Below are 21,025 nucleotides of genomic sequence, written 5' to 3'. Positions count from 1 at the left end.
TGTCACTCGAAACAGTGCCTGAATGCTGTTGCAATACACGACACCATGACATGCATTTATCGCTGGAAAGCTTCCTCCCCCCTCATCGTCACCAGGAGAATATGTGGCCTCTCATGCAAACTACTTTCATTGAATGACTGGCACCAATGCCTGTGACATTAGATTGTATATGTGTCACACCTGGTTATTTATTTTGTTTCAAGTAAGCAGTTCTTCAAAGCCACATGTGAAGAAAAGAAGAAAAGAAAAAGCAGTGTGAGGCATGCCTCACACTGCTATTCAAATATGTGGCTGGCATTAGCTTACGCTTATAGCATACCATGCCATCCCCAATACAACTGACGTTCATGTAACACACGAAAAACACGTCTGCGTAAGAGCTTGCTTCACCATAGGTTCATAAATCTTGTGGTTATGTGTGTGGAATTTTTCATTTCTTTTTAACGGGAAATTCACACTACTTCTGTTTCTTTTCAGAACCGCCCTCTCCTCCCACATTTTCATTTTCTTAGGGGTGCATAAAGTTCAGTAAAGTGGAACGAAATAATTACATGCTTATCTTGTGCGCCAACATAATGCATTTTGCCGGAACTTGTGAAATTGTTGCTTTGGGTGCTGGTAAATGATCTGAACCATTTCCCCATACATCATGTATTAATTTCCTGAAGTTGCAAGAGGACTGCATGTTCATCATTCGTTACTGAAGTTAGGTGGTTAGTCATGCAGAAGCATCTGTATTATTTTACTACATATTCAGTGTTATGTCCCATACATCTGCTCCCAAACGTTGTCCTTCATGATGCAGTACACCATGCTCACTACATTAAACTGTGCTGTTGCATAGATCTGTGTTGACACAACTGGATGAATATGTCCGCCTCTACAAAGTGACAACTACCAAAGTGGTTCAAAAAATAACTGAAATTGTGGAAGGAAGATATACAAACATGTAAAGTTTAATAAAAGTAATACAGCACATTGTAGCTAAGATGCACGTGATTTCAAGTTGCATTCCTTTCTTGGTGTAAGCTTATTTGCATTGCACATATTTGTCCATTGCAAACTTCATCTCACTGTCTGCTATAGATCAATACAGAAAGCAAGCAGACAATGATCAGTGCTACTACAGAGATTTCATGCTAGAATGAGCACCTCTAGGTGTGCCTTGCTTTGATATTCCACGGTGTTGTTTCTCAAGAAATAGCACAATCTCTCAATACAAAGCTGTACAGTCAAACTGCATAACCACACAGTGCAGAAATGCAGCCTGCGCAATAATTTTTCAGAGCTTTATCATCGGTGTAAAGAACGAGAATTAGTCGAGGCAGGTCACAAACATGAGCGATACAAACATGTAATCCTCGAATGCCCATTTGCTTGAATTGCAGTGTGTAGCTCAGGATGCCTGCAATCCAGTAAAGCATGGAAAACTGGGAAAATAGTCCGAGAACTATTCCATGACTGGAAAACTAAAAAAATGCAAAGCAAGCGGTGAAGAGCTGCTGAAATAAAACTTAACAAAGTAAATTTACACAATTATACAGTGGCAGTTGCATTCTCATGGCATCAGACAGGCCTCATAAGTCATTTCACAGTCAAAGTTGAGTGATCTGTGTTAGAGTGGAGTGATAACTAACTGCATCACTAACGCAAATTCTTTCTGAACAAGAATCCCAAATTAAAAGTTTAAATAAGGAGTGATTTGACAGAGCGTAGTGCATGATGCAGTCGTCCGTGTCATTGTTCTTCTGTCCGCGTCTTTTGGCTGTCTACACACCATAATTCGTACGACCTACCCTGCCTTGCTACACTTGTTTAGTCCATGATGTGCTGTTGGCAGCCGTATTTTAGCATGGCATGGGGAGTTTTTAAGCATCGGTGGTCGTGATGGTTTGGCATGTAATGGTGCGATGGTAATGCTAGTGAAATTTACAATGCCAGTATGAAGCTGAGAGAGAAGCTTGTAAAGAATGAGCATGGAAAATGTGTAAGTCCCGAACCAGCTGGATAAAAGTGTTCCCTCAATAATATATGAAGTTGAAAAAATAAGCACAATGCAATTATTCAACAAAATAACAGCACAGGCTTATTTGTAGCTGATGTTGCAGCTGTTGTATGTGTCTTCTTCGGTCCATTCCTGTTTGCTCTATCCTTTGAACACCGCCTCGTGAAACTGGTATAACAAATCCTTCTTTATGAGATATTTGGTTCATTTTAACATCTGTATTTTGTGTACACGGTCTCATTAAACTACAAATCCTGAATGGTTCAGACGTAGTGTACTGGCACTAAAGTGTAGCCATTTATTTTAACAATGTCGAATGCATCATATCAAATGACAAATATGCTCAGTAACTGTAATGGCAAATATATACATTAGGTATGTTCCTATTTCGTGAAATTTCATCAGAGCAAGAGACAGTCACAACGTAACAATGAATCTTTGGGGGACGAACAGAACAATCAATTTCGTGCTTAGTGATTTCTACAATAATCTGATATGCTGAAATGCAGAAATAAAAGAGGTCAGAGTTAAGCACAGCAACGCAACGCACTGACAGGGGGTCACAACACTTCAACGCTCACGAGCAAGGACGCCCTGAGTAACATGACGAAAACAGAGCTAAACAAACTAAATACACACACACACAGGACGACGACGCAAACAAGGCAGCACCCTGAGTACTGCTTGCGACATACTTGTTTGATATCTCCAGCCCCCGTAAAAGCGGGTTACCGAACCAAGTTGCTGTGCTACCGTCGCCTTCGCCTCACTTCCGTTCCCCTGGTGGCGGCGGGGCTGCGCAGCGCCACCAGACGGGAGAGATGGCGATCCAATAACCGCGCATCGTCTGCTAGCTCCAAATGCGTCGACGGGGCAGCGCTTCGGAATGCGGAGTGCGGATGCGTGGACCAATGAATGGTCAGAACACCTCAGGGGTAACACATCGGGAACAATCGAGAAAGTGTTGATACGATTATCAACACTTTCTCGATTGTTCCTAAGGTGTTCTTCCGCCCTCTACGCTTCCCTGCCCAGGCGAATGAGCGCAGTGATTGAGAGTGGAGGGGCACCAACGCGTTACTGAGGTCCAGTGTTCCACAGCGTTTTTTTGCCTCATTTTGTATAAATGTATTATTTCTTTTTTTAATCCTAGCCAGCAAGCGAGACTTTCTTGCTTCACATAACACCAGTAAATAAAATGAGGTAATCCCTCGCTTGTGCCAGTTTCACGGAGCAGCCGTTGTCCCTTGCATTACTGCGACACCTTTCACAAAAAGTGGACGACCGCAGGAACTGCTCAAATGTGGCCTAATCCCGGTGTACTTATGTTTCAAAAACAGTAAACAGGAACAAAAGGAAACAGGTTACAATTCCCATTGCACTCAACATTCCGAGGAAAGCGCTGCCCCGTTGACGCATTTGGAGCTAGCAGACGACGCGCGGTCATCGGATCGCCATCTCTAACGTCTGGTGGCGCTGCTCAGCACTGCCGCCACCAGGGGAACGGAAGTGAGGCGAAGGCGACGGTAGCACAGCAACTTGGTTCGGTAACCCGCTTTTACGGGGGCTGGAGATATCAAACAAGTATGTCGCAAGCAGTACGTCTTCCGTATCAGTCGCACTCCAAAGAAACACAGCCACCAAAGAGATACTCTAACGCGTTGCAGGTTTGTGACACGGTGAAAGTATCACGTCGATTTCTTAAAACGATAACACCGTAAAAGTTGCGCGTGTGGGAGTCGCATGCAGCATAAGGCCATCCTTGCATCAACTTTCTTTCTGTTTACATATCCCACAGTGATCAACACTTGCACACACGTTGCGCTCATGACACCAGGCTCGAAAGCGTATAAAGGACGCTGCTGGAATGCCCCGGCAATCGAGAGGCAATCTTGATCGTTGCAGTTCACCACACATATCACACAACAGACGATAAATAAGCGATGGTCGATGCGGATGAAATTATTACACGCAACCACAATCGACGACCAAACACAGACAATAGCACAACGATCACCTCCGCGAGGATACCTACTTCTGTTTTTCAAATAACATTGCAAACGCTGACTATGTACACCTTTTTAGCGACCATAACAACCATATCTCCCGGAGCTTGTCATTAACAGGTACAGAGGTAGATCTAACCGCCGATTACCGATACCCTGATCCGCAACCACCTGCAGCAACGCCATCTCAACTTTTCTTCCGTAACAACCCCATAATAAAAAAATAAAAAAAGACAGGAGCCTTCCCTCCTTCGCACTCCTGTCGTCTGCTACTTTCTCCCTCCCCTCAACCGTCGCGTGACGATGTGAATAATCCACATGCGTTGTGGTCAACCCTTTGGATGGCGCTTCACAGCCGCAGAGATCACGTGATCGATTTAAACCCGACGTCACTAAACGAATGGTTTAAGTCGACTGGTGAATACGGGCAATCGTGTACCAATGAGCCGTTGGGTCGCGCGGATGCAAGGGTGACATATGTCATGGAAGTGACTGAAGATAGCACGGCGCAGCACGGAAGGGACACAAGGTCTTGGTGGAGAGTGCGACGTGTCGCAGGTGACTGGGGTCGAAGCGCTACGGAGTGAAACATCTTCACCCAGAGGCTGGTCGAGGCGGGACTTGCACGGAGGCGGGCGCATTCGTCGTCAGCACCTTGAGCTGTCGCAAGGACGTCGAGAGAGACGACAGTTCGGCTGCACTGCTCCGACGGCGCGGTGTCAGCAGAGACGAAGCTGAGCGCGTCAGCCGCAGGGTTATTTACACCACTGGCATGCTGGATATCCGTAGAGAATTCGGTGATAAAGGAGAGCTGTCAGATTTTTTGTGGTGTGTATGCAGTGCCGGACGACGAGATTGCGTATGTGAGAGGCTTGTGGTCTGTATAGATGGTAAATGGGCGGCCCTCCAAAAAATGCCGGAAGTGCTTCACCGTGAGGAAGATGGCGAGTAGCTCACGGCCAAAGGCCCTATAGCGTGTCTCGGCCAGCTTGAGCTTGCGCGAGAAGAAAGCGACAGGGTGCCATACCGGGAAGACACGCTGCCGCAGGACAGCACAGACCGCGACGTTCAAGGCATCCACCATTATGCTTGGAGGGGCATCGTGACGGGGAGGGGGGGACAGTAGTGTAACGGAAGCGAGGTCTTCACGGATCTTATTAAAGGCGGCAAGGCCTTGAAGACCATGATAGGCTGGAGGTACCGTGGCTGCGGCTAGCAAAGCTTCAAGAGGACGGACTGTCTGCGCACAAGATGGTATGAAGCGGCTATAGAAGTTCACCAAACCAATGAATTTTCGGAGCTGGATCAGTGATGATGGTTGCGGAAAATCGCGAATCGCGGCGACCTTGGATGGCAGGGGAAAGATGCCGTGCTGATTGAGGTGATGGCCGAGAAAATCGAGCTTCTTAACGTCGAATTCTCTTTTCGCCACGTTAATGACAATACCATGGTCTTGTGAAGCCTTGTGAAGAGAGCCCGCTGGTGTTCAGCGTGGGATGCAGGGTCGGGGCTCGCGACGAGAATATCGTCGATATAGGCGTAGACGAAAGGAAGTCCCTGCACAACTGAGTCGATAAATCGCTGGAACGTAACGTGCACAGAATTACGTAAGCCGAAAGGCATCCGCAGAAATTCAAAAAGGCCAAATCGGGTAGTTTTCACAATGTGCTCTTCAGCCATGCGTATCTGGTGGTGGGCGCGCACGAAGCCAATCTTCGAAAAAAACGTGGCACCTTCGGCGAAATCGAGGCTGTTGGGCACGGGGTAGCGATCCGGCTCCGTCGCGCAGTTCAAGGCGTGGTAGTCGCCACAAGGGCGCCAGTCCCCAGTCTTCTTTGGAACCATGTGGAGTGGAGAGGTCCAGTTGCTGGATGAGGGCCGTATGATGCCGAGCTCGAGCATGTGCTCAAATTCGGCCTTGGCAACTCTATATTTATCTGGCGTGAGGCGACGTGGACGGAAGTGGATGAGTGGTCCACGCGTGATGACATGATGAGCAACGTTGCGCTTAACATCAATCAGGCGGCTGGGTGACCACGGGAAACTCTTCCAGTGGGGAGTGGCTACCTGCAGGCGCGCAGTACGATAGTACTCTGCAGGCGTCTACCGTGGTGCGGAGCCCGTTGAGGTGAAGTTGGGTAGTAACGTCCAGAAGGCGGCGACGAGACACTTCGACGAGACACTTCGACGAGAAGACGGTAGGGCATAAGAAAATCAGCACCGATGATGGCGTCAGTTGTATCGGCAACGTGGAATAGCCAACGCAAATCCCCGCGCTGTCCAAGTCCATGGTCAGACATTACTGGCCGTATACCGGAATGGCGGTGGTGTTGGCAGTCTTCAAAGAAAAACAAGGTTGACGGTAGCGGTGACAGTGCCTGGGTCAAGGAACAACGCTGACCTCACCCCCGGTATCCAGCAGGAATATTCTGCCGGAGGCGCGGTGAACTATATAGAAGAGGCGACTGTCGTATTGGCCCGGCCCACCTGTCGCCATCAGTTCCTGGCCGGAGGGTTCCCCGTCCACCAGCATTGCTGGAGGCACTGATGAGCGTCGGTTCCGAAGCGACGGTGGTACGAACGGACCCCATCAAACTGCACGCTGCGGGAACGTGGTTGCCGAGTGGAGCGAAGGGAGCTTGAGCGTGGAGGGGAATAACGGGGCTTGGAGGGCGACTTCGGGTAGCAAGCACCGCAACAACTTCTGTGAGCTGGGAGACGCGCAGCGTCAGAGCTTCGATGCCTGGGATGGAGGGAAGGTCCTGATGAGGTACGCGATCTGAAGTAGCATCCTGAGTGGTATGAACGGCGTCCGGAGTCAAGGATGTAGATGCCGCAACCTCAATTACGCATCGGCAAGACCAGCTAGCTGTTCTGTGGAGAGGTTTGAAGCAGTGGCCACAACCATTTGTACATGGCGGGGGAGTCGTTGTAGAAAGAGGCCCCGGAGGAAAATGTCGCTCGAAGACACAGAAGTGTCACCAAGAAGCTGTTTCATGCGGCGTAACAGCTGGGTAGGCCGCCGGTCTCCGAGTTCCTCGGCTGAGAGAAGTTGTTGAAGCCGAGAGCGATCGGAACGGGTCGTACGCTTGACTGCAGCGGACTTCAGCTTGTCATAAGGTAGCTGAAGAGAGGGTTAGCGATAACGTCATATGCTTCTTCAGCAGCAGATGGAGATAGCGCCGATATGACGTGGTAGAACTTGGTCTGCTGGGAGGTAATGCCGTAAAGATGGAATTGAGCCTCGGCTTGGACGAACCAGGTAGCAGGGTTCTTGTCCCAGAATGGCGGTAGCTTAAACGAAACAGCCGAGACGGCTGTAGCAGAAGGTAGGTCAGAGGGAGTCGGTTGTCGCCCCTAGCCATGGTACATGGAACATACCAGGTTCCATACCATGGAACATACCAGGTTCCATACCATGGAACATCGGGGTCACCAGAATGTGGCTAACGGGTAAGCAACGAGAGGCAGACAACCGTTTGACCGTGACAGTCAAAGCAGACTGATCAGTGGCTTGCGCCACACTGTTTATTCTCCACGCGTCAGGTGGTGCTGGCGCTGACAATGGTGCCTCTACACCCTTATTCATATATTAGACCGTATACTCGTCGATGGTGCCAAATTTCGCACTTCGTCCCAATAGGGGTCCCTATATTGCACAAACACACTTTCCTGTGCAACACTATGCCTGTTCATGAGACATGTCTATGACTAAGTATTTGACTACCTGCTAAGTGATATGGCAGTCTGTGTGTTCACCACGTTTGCATTGTAAGTTGGCGCCCTCGCGCAATTGTCTGCGCAACTTCAACTTCTTTCACTTCGGAAGTTCTTCAAAACTGACACAGATGGCACAGGGATATTGTGCTGTGTTCGTTGAATACTACGCTATTTATCCAAATCGCCATTCTTGACATCTCACGCGTTTCACGTGAGTTTTGGCACTTTCGGGGAATTTGTCCAAAATTTAAGACCGTGTGCAATGGAAGGCTTTAACGGAAAGCAACTCAGTGTCACGGTTGGGAAAACGGCCATGCATTAAAATGGACCAGAAGGATACGAAAGAGAAGCTAGGTGGCGGAAAAAGAAAATGGAAGGGATAGTCGCCGAAATTGGTGATGTGTTTTCGAACTCTGAAAGCTCAAAAACAATCAGTTGAAAATGCATGTGGACAGGTCACCGGTGCCAGTTGCACGGCCACATCGGAGAATACGTTTCGAGTTGAGGACGAACGTTGAAGCAGAACTACAAAGATTGTTGAAGGAACCAGTCACAGGATATTTCCCAACAAGGTACTGAAAAGCGAAGTTTGCGGGTTACCTTCTGTTGATGAAGTTTTCACACACACAGAATAAAAAACGCGCAGAAAAAGCAGCAGTTTTGAGCTCATCAAACCATAAAGCTCTGTAAACAATCGATGGGATGAAGTCAAAACAGGGTCATCTCGCATCAAAACGTACATTTGGAGACTTGTGCCATCTAAATACTAAACTACATTCCACCCAGTCAAGACAAATATTGCGGGACTTTTTTCAAGGCTTGTAAAATATGTCTCTGAAAACGAGGAGCATAACTGAAGACTACAGTTGTTTTTTATTTGAAAAAAAAGCGATTCCATGAGCATCCTGCAGAGGAAGAGTTAGAGAAACCTGCCAAGGAGGATGATACGCTGAAGAGAGTCGTGAAGAAATTGAAGATTGAAGTATGGGAAAAAAAACGATAGAGATTATGTTTGCGAACGCGGCTACAGCACGAACTGTCGGGAAAAATGCTCTGTTGTTTCGAGGAACGCGAATAGTTGTTCCTAGTAGATTACAATGAAGAGTTCTTGACATCGCTCATGAATCACACCTGGAGGCATTGTTAGAACAAAGCAGTTATTTACAACACAATTATGGAGGCCAGGGATGGAAATGCATGTGGAAGATATGGACAAGAAGCCCACAAAGTGCCACCTTGTAACAGTTGAGTACCAGCCACCACCTCTCGTCCCAATGCCACTCCCCAAAGGACGCCGGGACGACTCAGCACTGAATATCTGTGGCCATTACTACCAAATGAACATGTCCTAGTGTTGTTAGATTATTATTCGATAAGGCTAGAAGCCATGATTTTGAAAACATAACAAACTCTATCATTAACTCGAATGAAGTGAGTCTTCTCTAGATCTGGATACCCTTATTGGTTCAAGACGGATAATGGACCGCAGTCCATCTCGAAATAATTTTGTGACGTCTCGGAATTAAAGAAGGTTATTTCCTGGGATCGCGAGGGTTTGTCTCTGCATGAGGCACTCCTCCGTTTACGAACTCGCCAATTATTTGTTGCAGCGTAAGACGGGAAAGAAACCTTCCTGGTTCCCCAAAGTCTCGAAACTATTGCGCCTGATTTCTCTGCCCAAATCTCGCGAGCCTCAACAGCAGCAGCAGCAAGCCTCCACTGCGTGGACGACCTATGGAAGGATATGAGAAACCAGAGGGTGGTTTGGGGGAGTGGACCGTTGTAGAAAAGCACATCACATGAGCAAATACAAGGCTCTCACCATTCTCAGAAAGCTGGACGCCTACACGTTACACCATCCGGTCATCCGGTCATCATCGCGCTCAAGATCAACGACGTGTGGCAAATGGACCTCGTCGACTTTTCAAAACACAAGAGATTCAACGGCGGCTACCGCTACGTTCTCGTGGCGATCGATTCCCTCTCCCGCTTTCTGCGCACCATCCCGCTAAAGACGATGCGGCACGCCGAAATGAAAAGGGCCATGATAAGACTTTTTCGGGGAGGTAACGCAAGATCGTCAAGGATTACCTGTCACGAAAGAAGGCCCACATGTATTCCACCTTCTCTCCCGTAATCAAGGCATCGCATGTGGGACGGGTGATATGCACTTTAACCACTGCACCCATATGCACTTACCTATGCACACCTATGCACTTACCAAAATACCATTTCGTTTCCGTGCTTTCCAAGATCGTGCGCGACTACAACACCAAACACAGGACGTTGGGAGCTGTTCAATAAGATAAATGGGAAGCCCGTCGCACCCTCCGTGAAAAAGAAGCGCAAAGTTGGGGATAAAGTGAGGGTCCTACTACACAGAAAATGTTTTCATAAGAGCTCGGAAGGGGGTTGGTCGCCTCAGATTTCCACCGTCTCCCGCCTGAGAGACACCTCCCCTCCCGTCGTGCACCTGGAAGATTACCGGGGTAAGGAAGTGGACGGATCTTTCTACCCCGAGGAGGTACTCGTCGTAACCCGAGACGCCAATCAGCCTTGGCCAGTAGCCAAAGTGCTGAGAAAGAAGAAATGAACGGTCAGAGCTTGTCCTTGGTTCGCTGGTTCGGAAAGAACACGACAGTTGGGTTCCGAGCAACGACCTGGTCAAGATAGGGAAATGATGTCAGACATCTACGTCCACCTGCTCTCGAACACCAACATGGATAAGTTTCCCTCGAATAAACTCAACGAATTCACGGTAGCTTTCGATAGTCCGCTTCAGCTCTCGAATCGCTATAAAGTCGGTCTGATGGATCTCTGCATAAGCAACGATTTTTTAAATATCGGATACGAAAGGCAAGATGGGAAAATCGAGGTATCTTTCGAGGACACAGTCGAAGCCGGGAGAAACTTTTCGTGTCACCTCGGATTTCCAGATGGATTTGGGAAAAGCCCTTTCAGAATTTAACGTTCTTTTCGCGTACAATAAATCGCGATACGACTTCGTCTTACCCGTAGACGTTAAGGCCGTGGAATTGGACCCTCGGCTCGCACAGGCGCTCGACGCCTCGCTAGCATCGCGCGAAGCAGGTCGTGCGGTGAAGCCTCCCAAATTGAGCGAACGCGAAGCCGTGAATTATCTTATTGGAGCACGCCGCACCCGTCGCTTTCGGCGACGTCACTTTGAATTCGGAAACCACGTCCCTACGTAACACACTCAACAAGTATTTCCAGACGCACAAGCTGGACGCCTCGCTAGAATTCGCGGATAACGTCTACTCTCTGAAAACGCCGAAAGGTTTGCACGTACCGGAACACCTTTTAAACCTGCTACAGCTCACACCCGTCGAGGTACACGGAGAAACGCTATGCGTCTCTCTTCCCGTAGCGCGTCAATTTTCTTTCGCGGTCAAGACGAAAATCCCTCGATCTCTCCAAGTACATCTGCCTCCCGGCTATTATGCAACGCCGCAAGCACTCCTGGATGCGATTAACCAGCGCGTAGGCGAACGCGCGCGCTTCAGCTCCCACGTAACCGAACAGAAATGTAAAATTCGGCTTTCCGAGGGCACCACCTCTTTAAAACTTTCCGTGTACCTGGCCGTGATTTTTGGCTTCGATTCCCGTACCCTGTTCACGGGGGAGGATGCCACGAGCTCCGTCGAGGCACTCCTGGAACCCCCGTTTCACAACATAATCGTCTACACGGATATCGTGGAACCCACGTACGTGGGGAGCTGGAAAAAACCGATAACAAAAATACTACCCTTTTATCACGAGAAAGACAAGCACGTCGTTACCTATACGTTAGAGAACATCCAGTATTTTAACCTGTCTCAATTCGAAATTCCCTCAGTGACGATCGTTCTCGCGGACGAAAGGGGAAGACGATTGCCGTTGCAGTCCAAAGGTAAAACCAATTTAACATTGCATTTCAAATATGTCCGTAATTCCTCCAAACTAATTCCAGTGTACACGGGACCCCTTTTTCAACGAGGGGGCGGTGTGTTGAGCAAGATATCCAAGTTTATCGTTCCCATCTGGCAACAAACTGGTCGCCAAGAGAACGTTGAAGCGATTGGCGCGGAATTTGGCCGACGGCGAAGGAATATCGCGCGCAGTAAAAAGGACGGCCATAGCAACAGGGAGAGACGTAGTGGATTCCATGGGCAACAACAAAAGGTGCCGACGCACAAGGCACCCAAAATATCTTTGGTACGCCGTGAAGGTCACACACCCGCTGTGCAAAAAACGGCCGCCGCTCTGTCTGACGAGTGATGTGATGATATTCGAACCCCCTTCCATTCAATACGTGCGTCGTACCAACTCTTTTATCCTGTCAACTGGGTAAATAATACAGTGATCGAATTTTCCATTCAAAATTTGCAAAGGGCACACTTGGATCTCTACGGCAGTTTCGTGTCTTTGACCGCGCGCACTGTTCGCGACGACGGGGGAGAAATAGACGACAAAGATGTCGTTTTCCCAACAAACCATCTGTTGAGTGGCATGATTAAGACGGTCACCGTTTATGTGAACAATAAGCTTGTCAGTTCCAACGAGTTGTACGCCTACAGGAGTATTTTTGACGTCGTGCTTCATTCCACGCCATTGGCTCAAGAAACAGTGCATGCGGCTGGACTCTTTGTTGAGGCTCTCCAGCTCGAGGCAAGCCAGCTCTCGTGGCTCAGTGGTTAGCGTGCTGGCCATGTCACGTCGAGACTGGGAGGTACCCGTTTTCGAATCCCGGTGGCGGCTGTGCTGTCTGGGGTTTTTCCTGGGTTTTCCTCAGACGCTTTCAGACATATGTCGGCACAGTTCCCTTAGAAGTCGGCCCAGGACGCACATTCCCCCAGGGCGTGAGTCGTGACGTTGCCCACATACGTGAGGCCGACAACGGCAAGCCCTATCACCACCACCACCACCACTTTGTCGAGGACGACGAACATTTAAAGCACGATTATGACGTCTCGGCTCGCGGTCCGAAACAACGTTACGAAGCGACGAAGGGTGCAAAATACTTTAACTTCGTTGGTCAGATCAGTAGCAACGTGTTTCAACAGCTGCGCCTGATGGTACCTGCCGTCGAAATTCGCGTCGTTTTCCTGTTAAACAACGACGAATTTAAACTCATATCGGTTCCCAACGACAAGAAAACATACAATTGCGAGGTGGACATTAAAGAAATGACGTTACACTTGAAAAAGGTGACGCTGGCACCTTCCCTGTTTTTGGAATACGAGCAGGCGGCTTCAGACCACGCCGGCCACCTACGTGTTACACAGATTTGAAACCAAAGTGCGGAGTTTGAGTGCCGGGAGCTTGGACGCTCACTTTGAAAACGTTTATCCCGAAAGGGTGCGTTGCAAATTATGCGTCGCCTTGCTCGCCACGTCCGACATTCTAGGTGGCATCCAGTCGAAGCCCTACACATTCCGTCATTACGATCTGTCGCATTCGATGCTCTCCGTGGACGGCCAGCAAGTGCGAGCCGAGTACGACTTTAAGAACGACCTCATCAAAATTACCTGCCTTAACTTCTTGCAAGAACTCGGTGAAAACCATTTCAAGTACAGCTACGATCGATTTAAAACGAACGGGTTCCCTCTCTACTTCAACTTGGACGTGGACAAGTGTTCTTCTCCTTTGCATTTGAACGAGTGGCGAAAAGGAAACGTTCGCCTGCAATTACGCTTCGCTAAAGCAATTCCACACGCGATCTCCGTCCTCTTGATTTCTGAGTTTCCCAAGCTCATGTGCGTCGACAAGGACCGTACGGTCACCTTCCCATAGAAAAGATTATGAGAGCGACATCTTGGAACTCGTGTCCCTGAACTCCCACGCTTTCTCCATGCTGGAGAGGCATTTGCGCTTCGGACGAAGCCTAAGTCTTACGCCAGCCCGGCGATTTAATCATCAATACGGAAGAGCGAAGAAAGTGCGGCCAGCACTGGGTGCTCTACCTGAAAAACCATGACAAGCCTGCCGTGCTTTTCGACAGCTACGGACTTCCCCCCTCCGAAGCAAACCTTCGAAGGACTTTACTAGTGGATGAGTATAACGACCAGTGTATTCAATCACCTTTTTCGCCTTACTGCGCTATTTTGTATTGGGCTTTTTGTATCTACTCAGCCACGCGCATGTCGAAACGCTACAGCTTGAAAAATTGTGTATCCATGTTTTCCTGTAACCTCGAAGACAATGGCGAAACAATAAAACGTCTCTTCGTGATCGAACTCGCTTCGTAAAATAGTCTATTTACGAGGGTGGTTCCATAAGTTTCCGGCCCGAGGTAGAAAATGCGCGCGAATTTGAAAATGCGATTAAGGACGCGTGGCGCCATCTGTTGCAGGGCCGGAGCACCACCCTCAACCCTCTCCAAGCTTTTGTCGTTTCGAGAGCGGCATTTCAAACAGCCGTGGTGCACTCTTCAGTTAAAATGGAAAAAAAAAAATTGAGTACTTCGCTGTGATAAAATTCTTGACAAAACAGGAACTTGCTCCTAAAGAAATTAAAGCGCGACAGGACAACGTATACAGGGAAGCCTCTCCGTCGTACACAACGGTAAAAGACTGGGCTAAGCAGTTTCGACTGGGGGAGAGTCCATTGAAGATGATCCACGCGATGGTCGTGCAGTGGAAGTGGTGACACAAGAAAATTTGTCTCTTGTCGAGGAGGAAGTGCTGAGCGGCAGGCGTCTGAAGGTGAAGGAAATCTCAGAAAGGTTGAGGCTTTTCAAAACAACTGTTTTTCGCGTCCTCGGCGAGGGCCTTCACATGAAAAAGATCACTGCGAGATGGGTGCCACGACTGCTCTCGTCAGTTCAAAAGCAACAGCCGTCGTCTGTGCCAAAGAGTTTTTGGACCTCTGTCAAGAGAACGAAGAAGAAATATTGAAGTCAATTGTCACAGGTGATGAAACTATGGTGCTCTACTATGATCCCCTTTCGAAAAAACGAGTCGATGGAATGGCGCAAACCAGGAGATGCACCGCCAAGAAAATCCATGGTCACACAATCCACAAAGATCATGGCAACAGTATTTTGGGATTGTCACGGGATCCTTCTCATCGACTTCAAAGAGAGGAACACCACAGTGAATGCGACTTATTATGCTTCACTCCTGCGCCAACTGCGAGACGCCATCAAGGAAAAGAGGCGCAGAAGGTTTTAGTCGAGGTGTCCGGTTTGCTCCAGGACATGCCCATGTCCACACGGCTTGTGCTGCCAAGGCTGCACTGAAGGAGTGCGGCTTCGAAGAAATCCACCACCCACCCTACAGTCCAGACTTGGCACCGAGTGACTACTTCCTGTTCTCAAACTTGAAGAGGGATCTCAGAGGACGGAGATTTCAAAACGATAGTGAGGTGCAAGAGGCAGTTTTCCAGCATTTTCCGGACAAAACTTCGGACTATTTTTTCAAGGGTATAAGAATGCTCGTTGAAAGGTGTCAAAAGTGCATCGAAGTTAAGGGTGACTATGTCGAAAAGTGATACACTTGCTTCGTCTCTATGACTATTAAAAGTTGGCTGAGCCGGAAACTTATGGAACCACCCTGGCATTTTTTCACGACATACACAAGACGCTTGCGAGACGATCTTCCAACGTGCTGACCCGACGCTCGTTGGCGGCGGTTACCGTGACATCGAGGGCTGTGTGGAGACGCAAGTAGCGACGGACGATATGTCAGTTGAAACCCGCGTTGATGAGACACCGGTCGACTGCCTCTCCTCGTCTATACTTCTCCTGCAGCTCGAGCTTGTAATCTACAAAACGCTTCATTTTCTTTGCAATCCTCCCACTGAAGGTGAATAGACGTAAGGGTATTGTCTTGAGAATCGAGCGAAAGTCACCCTCGCACCCATCGCAGTGAATATAATCGCGTAATCGCAGCAAGTCACGATACATTCGTGTTTGCACAACGGTTGCAAACCTCGGGCATCATGACTGGGACGGAATGAGAGTACACACAGCCTTTTTTTTCATTTATTTCTCGTGAGAGATTATACATGAATTAGGCTCCAGCTTTGGTTTCGTAGCCAGGAAGACAGGCCCAAATACGGACGAAGGCTCGAGTCTAACCAATGGCTGAACAGCTGCCGTCATAAAAATGGCGGCCCCCATGTCTGTTTCGCAATGGTTAATTGACGATTATTTCAAATATGGGGATATTTTGTGGAGATGAAGGGTGGTTTCTGACATAGTTCGCCATGGGCTCCCAGAATATCGTTACAGTTTCAACAAATCAAGGTGTCCTCTGAGCTGACCTCTAAGTTGCTTCCCGGGCGAAGGATGGTCTCCACCATGCGTAGCTGCAGTGGATTGTATATGTATGTTATCCAGCAAATGCGAACTGCTCCTAGAAATATTTTCCCTACTACCTGTTGGTGTTCTTGTTTTTATTTTGATGATAACTGCTACTTCATTTCTTTCCTCTCCGATTCATATCCGTGCTTTGTCAGTTCTGTGTGCGAGCGTGCATATCCCGCTGTTTTCCTGTTTCGTCTTGGTTCATTTCGTCCTTTCTTTTTGAGTTTGTGGCAAGCTGGATCGGGAAGCCGCCACTCGGATATGAAATACACAGAATATTAGCGTTTTCAGAAATTGTACCACAAGATCTTCAAAATACACCCTCAAGCACGTATATCTTTACATGTTGAGGCGCAAATAATATACTTTCACGGAGATATAAACATTGTATACCTTGAGAAAGGTACAGCGTTTGTGCCTCAAAGTGTATGCGCCCTGGGACAAGCCGTTTATATCCCAAAAGGTAATTTTTTTTCTAGCAGTGCACTCCCATCGCATGTGCAGTTTTGCACATATGACACATACAGTTGAACCACTTTATTTACGAACAACGTTAACAAACCACTGGCATTTGAAACACTGCACGGGAGTCCCAACATACCCGGGCGCTGAGCAATCGTTGACATCCTTTGTCACACTGTGAGGGATGTTAACGTTGTCTTGAAGATGAGAGTAACCGACCTAAGGGGGATGAATTTATTATGACGATCTTCCATGGAGATACGCCGAACCTGCCGTCGGGCCGAAAACAACCCGGGAGCCCTCCAGGTATGATGCAATTTCTTCGTCCGAATATGGCACAGATACGTCGCTGATCTACCCGATATTTTCGCAAACATATAGGACTTAGCTATGCTCACTTGCATACACACGCCCGCGATTATGTCCACGCCAAGCAAATTGGTAACAGTGCCCATACATATTGCTGTTCTTGTTCAAACGATGTCTCTGTATAGGATCTTGGGGGGCAGAGGTGGCAGGCACGCGTGGGTATGACGACGACGGGTATGGCTTCCGAGCGATTCTTCCTATACATCACTAGGGTAAAGGTGTTGTCATCAAGGTTGTCCTCGCTTATGTCTTTCAAGCCCAACATATCTGTCTCTGAAGACCAGTGAACAAGACGATGGTCGTCAAGGCGCTGTGCAGCCTTAATGTCCACACTCTCTTGGGAGCGATGGTCTATGAGGGACAGACTGCGACGGGGCTGCCATGCTTCCCGCCTTCCAGCAGGGGAAAGAGAACTCTTTGCCTGGGCCATACGGGATAAAATAACCCGTGCCAGGTAGCACCCTGTGGTTGTAATTAACGGAGCTAGAGAACACATGTCCCTGTCGCACGAGAGTAGAACATTTATTTGGTGACGATAATTGGCACGAGAGTAGAAGACGAAAAACCAAGCATTGCCATTCAATAGCTCCACATTACGACAGCACTTCACCGAAAAATCAAACCCGCTATTCCAATGTTTTCGACGGAGCAGTATCGATAAGTCGTGCGATCGAGAGAGTCGATCAAGCTGTAGCCCGTCTTGCCACAAAACTGCTTTCGAATCACACAGAAGATCGTTCATTGAAGTTTACAGAAATCGCGAACTTCAAGAAACAGCCAGACATTGAAATAGGAATGGTAGCGCGCAACAACGTCGATATTTGGAGGGGAATGTTTTAATTTTACTCGACACATCTTTTTGTGAAAAAGCTCAGACAGCAGCCCTGGTGTCGTCTTGATGGGCGACTTATGCGATCAAGCTGGCATCCTGTAGGACACTTTATGCAAATACTGAACGACTAATCAGTAAGATGTTTTAATTAGCTCATTAATATTGATACAAGGATCTGGGAAATACGAGATAGGAGAATTGGAGCCAGTCATTATTCAAATCCATAGTGCTTACCAAGCACCCTGACAAGCGAACGTAAATTAGTATATAAACTGCCAAATTCTACAATGCAATAGAGCTGAACCAGAATTGCCGAAACCAGAATCGTTTGAGAGCAGAAAGAGTTACAAGCATTCCTCGTGAGAAGGTCACATGATTTGGAACGATGGAACTGATTGGACTTGACTGAGACTTGGAATCAGTTGGACTGATAGACCACTCTCCAACATAGAAAAGGCGAAAGTCGCCACGTTTGTGTGCTACAGAAGTGGGCACTTCTGGTTTCGGCTCATTTACATAATGAAATCAGATTTATTTCGAAAGGTATGTTAGTGTCTCAGGGTGTTTAATAAGAATGATGGATTGGGATATTTTTATTCCGTGTTAGCGCCGCCAAACAACTGTGGCTGTGAACGGCGTACAGACGTGGATAGATGAGGGAGAGGACAGCAAGGAGGGGTGGGAGCAGTCTTCAACGACCATTGAGATCAGTGGTCATTGAAGATGCATGGTGCACCTACCTAGCGTGTAATGTGCCAACCTATTAGGAAACATTGAATTCAATGCTCGTTGAGAAGCTGACGCTTTGCACGTTTGGTAGCGCTACGCGCATTTCAATAGTCCTTGAAGACGGTCCGTGTGGCAGGGTTATTATTATGCATCACGGGCCGATTTCAGGGGGATGGCCTGGAAGGTCTTCGGAAAACCCAGGGAAAACCTCAGACAGTCGGTGACAGGATTCGAACCCGTGTCACCTCCCAGTCTCGGCGAGGAAGGCGATCACTCTAACGACTATGCCACGGGAGCTCGTGGATTGGAATAACGACTGGCACTATATCTGCTCTCTCACAATTTCCAGAAAACATCTAATTAATGAGTTGATTATTGAATCTTAGCTAACTATCGTTTTGTAGTTGCATACACTGTGCTACAGGATGTCCGCCTGGCCACATAAACAGCCTTCCAAAATGGTATCAGTGCTTCTGTCGCAGCTTTTTGTAGATACGTGGCAAATGAAAAATCGCCCTGTTTATTGTTCTTAAATAATTAGATTTTCTTTATTAATTGTAAATAAGTGCACCACCTGGTTAACAGTTTATAACTATGTTAAAATTATATCGCAAGATTGTTTCCGCTGTTTCTCTTCCATGATAACAGATGAACAATTTAATCGCGTTGCAACGGTTACATAATATAGAATTTACTTACTATCTTTCCATGATAACGGGGCTCTTGCCTGTCGCTGTAGACATCCGTGTCCCTCGAACCCTGCAACTGACATCACATGAATGGTGAAGTTGCATATGTGTCCTTGTTATATCGACATAATATATAGTATGTAATATTGACAATAATAAAGTCCATGTTGATATTGCAATCAGCCTTGCAAGATTTCAGTAAAAGGCAATGTCTTGTTTGAGCAATTTGTTCTCTTACTCTAGCCATGGATAGAAGCTAGTGTGTGTAAGGCTAATAAAAGTTATTGCACCATGAAGTCGCACAGGGAACACCGAGAGAGAGAAGAAGGCAGCAAGATAGGTGCTAGACTTCCAGCAATACAATTTATTGACAACATAGCGCTGTCTTTTAAAAACACATTTAAACAGCTAGTATGTTATTCACATCCATGTCATTAAAGCTCCTATGAGATGCAATTTGGATTGAATATTATTTGCTATATTTTTAGCGACGGTTCTGCGCTTGCGTTGATTCCGGCATAAGTGAATCAGTTCCTATAGTATCTGATCCCAAGGGTGCGGGTTCGATCCCTGCTGATGGCACCAGCAACTTGCTGGCATGATAGGTGCTTAGACACGCATCTTTCACAACGGATGACTAAAAAGAAACCCCCAGGGGAACAAATTTATCCACAGATCAACCATAGTGACGTCGCTGATGGTCATAGTTGCTTTAGGACGTAGAGCCACGTCAATTGTTTGTGAAACTTCAAATGTCAATTGAATTAGTAACTTGTGGCATAACGTTTAACCTCCAGGATATTGAATTCTAGTCCACCTTAAAGGGGTTGTGAAACCATTACCAAACTTGTAGAGAAACAGCCTTGTAAACATTGAGTTATGTGCTACACATCCAAATCAAGACGCTGTGTTTTCAAGATCCCGCGTTACTAGGTTATTGCACTTCGGAGGTCACGCGGTGTGCGAGGCCCTCTGTCGCGCTCAACTCTTCACCTCCTCGCCTGTTTCTGGTGTGATGCCTTATAGTGGATACCGTTTTACGTTTCCATGACGACGGAGGCGGATGTAACCACCGCAGAACGGCCGTCGTTATGGTGACCTTCCGGTACCTCGTGCAAGCGTGCGCAGCTATAACGTCACTTCCTGACTGTCTAAACAACCTTCTCAGCACTGCCATAGAAAATAAAAACTGGCTAGAAAATATCCCAGTTTTAAAAACACAACAGTTCAACAATCGATAAATGAGGAATGTGGGATTTCGCGTGTCTAATCCATGGACAACAATGTGCTAAATGGAGCCATACATTTAGTGGGTTGCATGTGGTTTCTCAACCCCTTTATGTCTCTCATCTCCAGTAACAGCCACTGTGCACACAAAAATTCGGTAACACATTATAGCTGCAAAACGATATGGTTCTAGTACAGAAGAAGGCATTGTGTGAAATAACTAACTGGCTTCTGTACATAAATTTGCAAAGTTTGTAATACTACGAAGGTTAAAATTCCCTCTAAAAGCGGATAGATTACGGTCGTTTGAACTGATAAATTTTACGCAGTCCAGCGCAAAAGTGAATTTACAGAGCTATTCTTGTACACGCGCCCGTCCGTTCATTTTTGGTGATACATACCATACCAACGCTTCAACATCGAAATGGTCAGAGCGCCGAGCCAACAGTAACACTATCGAAGGCTTAAGGCATAAGGCTATTAAGGCATAAACGAAGGCTTCCCGTGTCCTGCGTCCTCGTTCTGGAGGCATTTTGCAAGGGCGTTTCCTGAGTTGGGACCTAAAACTACTTAGCGCTACTTAGGTCACTCAAAAAACGTTGTGTTAAGTGAAGACATATTAAAGTGATTCAGGCAATCTGTTCATCCTATACATCCCGATGTAGACAGGAGTTGTGC

At 47.4% G+C, this 21,025-nt stretch overlaps 1 protein-coding gene across 9 annotated transcripts in view; it reads right to left on the bottom strand.

The window, feature by feature from the left end:
- Positions 1–21,025, bottom strand: part of LOC135374478 (caspase-7-like) — a 319,855-nt gene that overhangs the window by 238,149 nt on the left and 60,681 nt on the right. For 8 of the 9 annotated variants that reach the window (XM_064607434.1, XM_064607433.1, XM_064607432.1 and 5 more), the window contains one exon: positions 19,131–19,196. In XM_064607434.1, the coding sequence (XP_064463504.1) occupies positions 19,131–19,174 (44 nt within the window). In that variant the 5' untranslated portion in view covers positions 19,175–19,196. Of the gene's footprint in view, positions 1–19,130; positions 19,197–21,025 lie in introns of those variants that run through there. The other variant, XM_064607437.1, reaches the window with a different exon arrangement.

This window comes from Ornithodoros turicata, unplaced genomic scaffold (genome assembly GCF_037126465.1).
Source record: "Ornithodoros turicata isolate Travis unplaced genomic scaffold, ASM3712646v1 Chromosome65, whole genome shotgun sequence".
In the NCBI taxonomy this organism is placed as follows: Eukaryota; Metazoa; Arthropoda; class Arachnida; order Ixodida; family Argasidae; genus Ornithodoros; species Ornithodoros turicata.
This window is presented reverse-complemented; position numbering and strand designations above follow the sequence as displayed.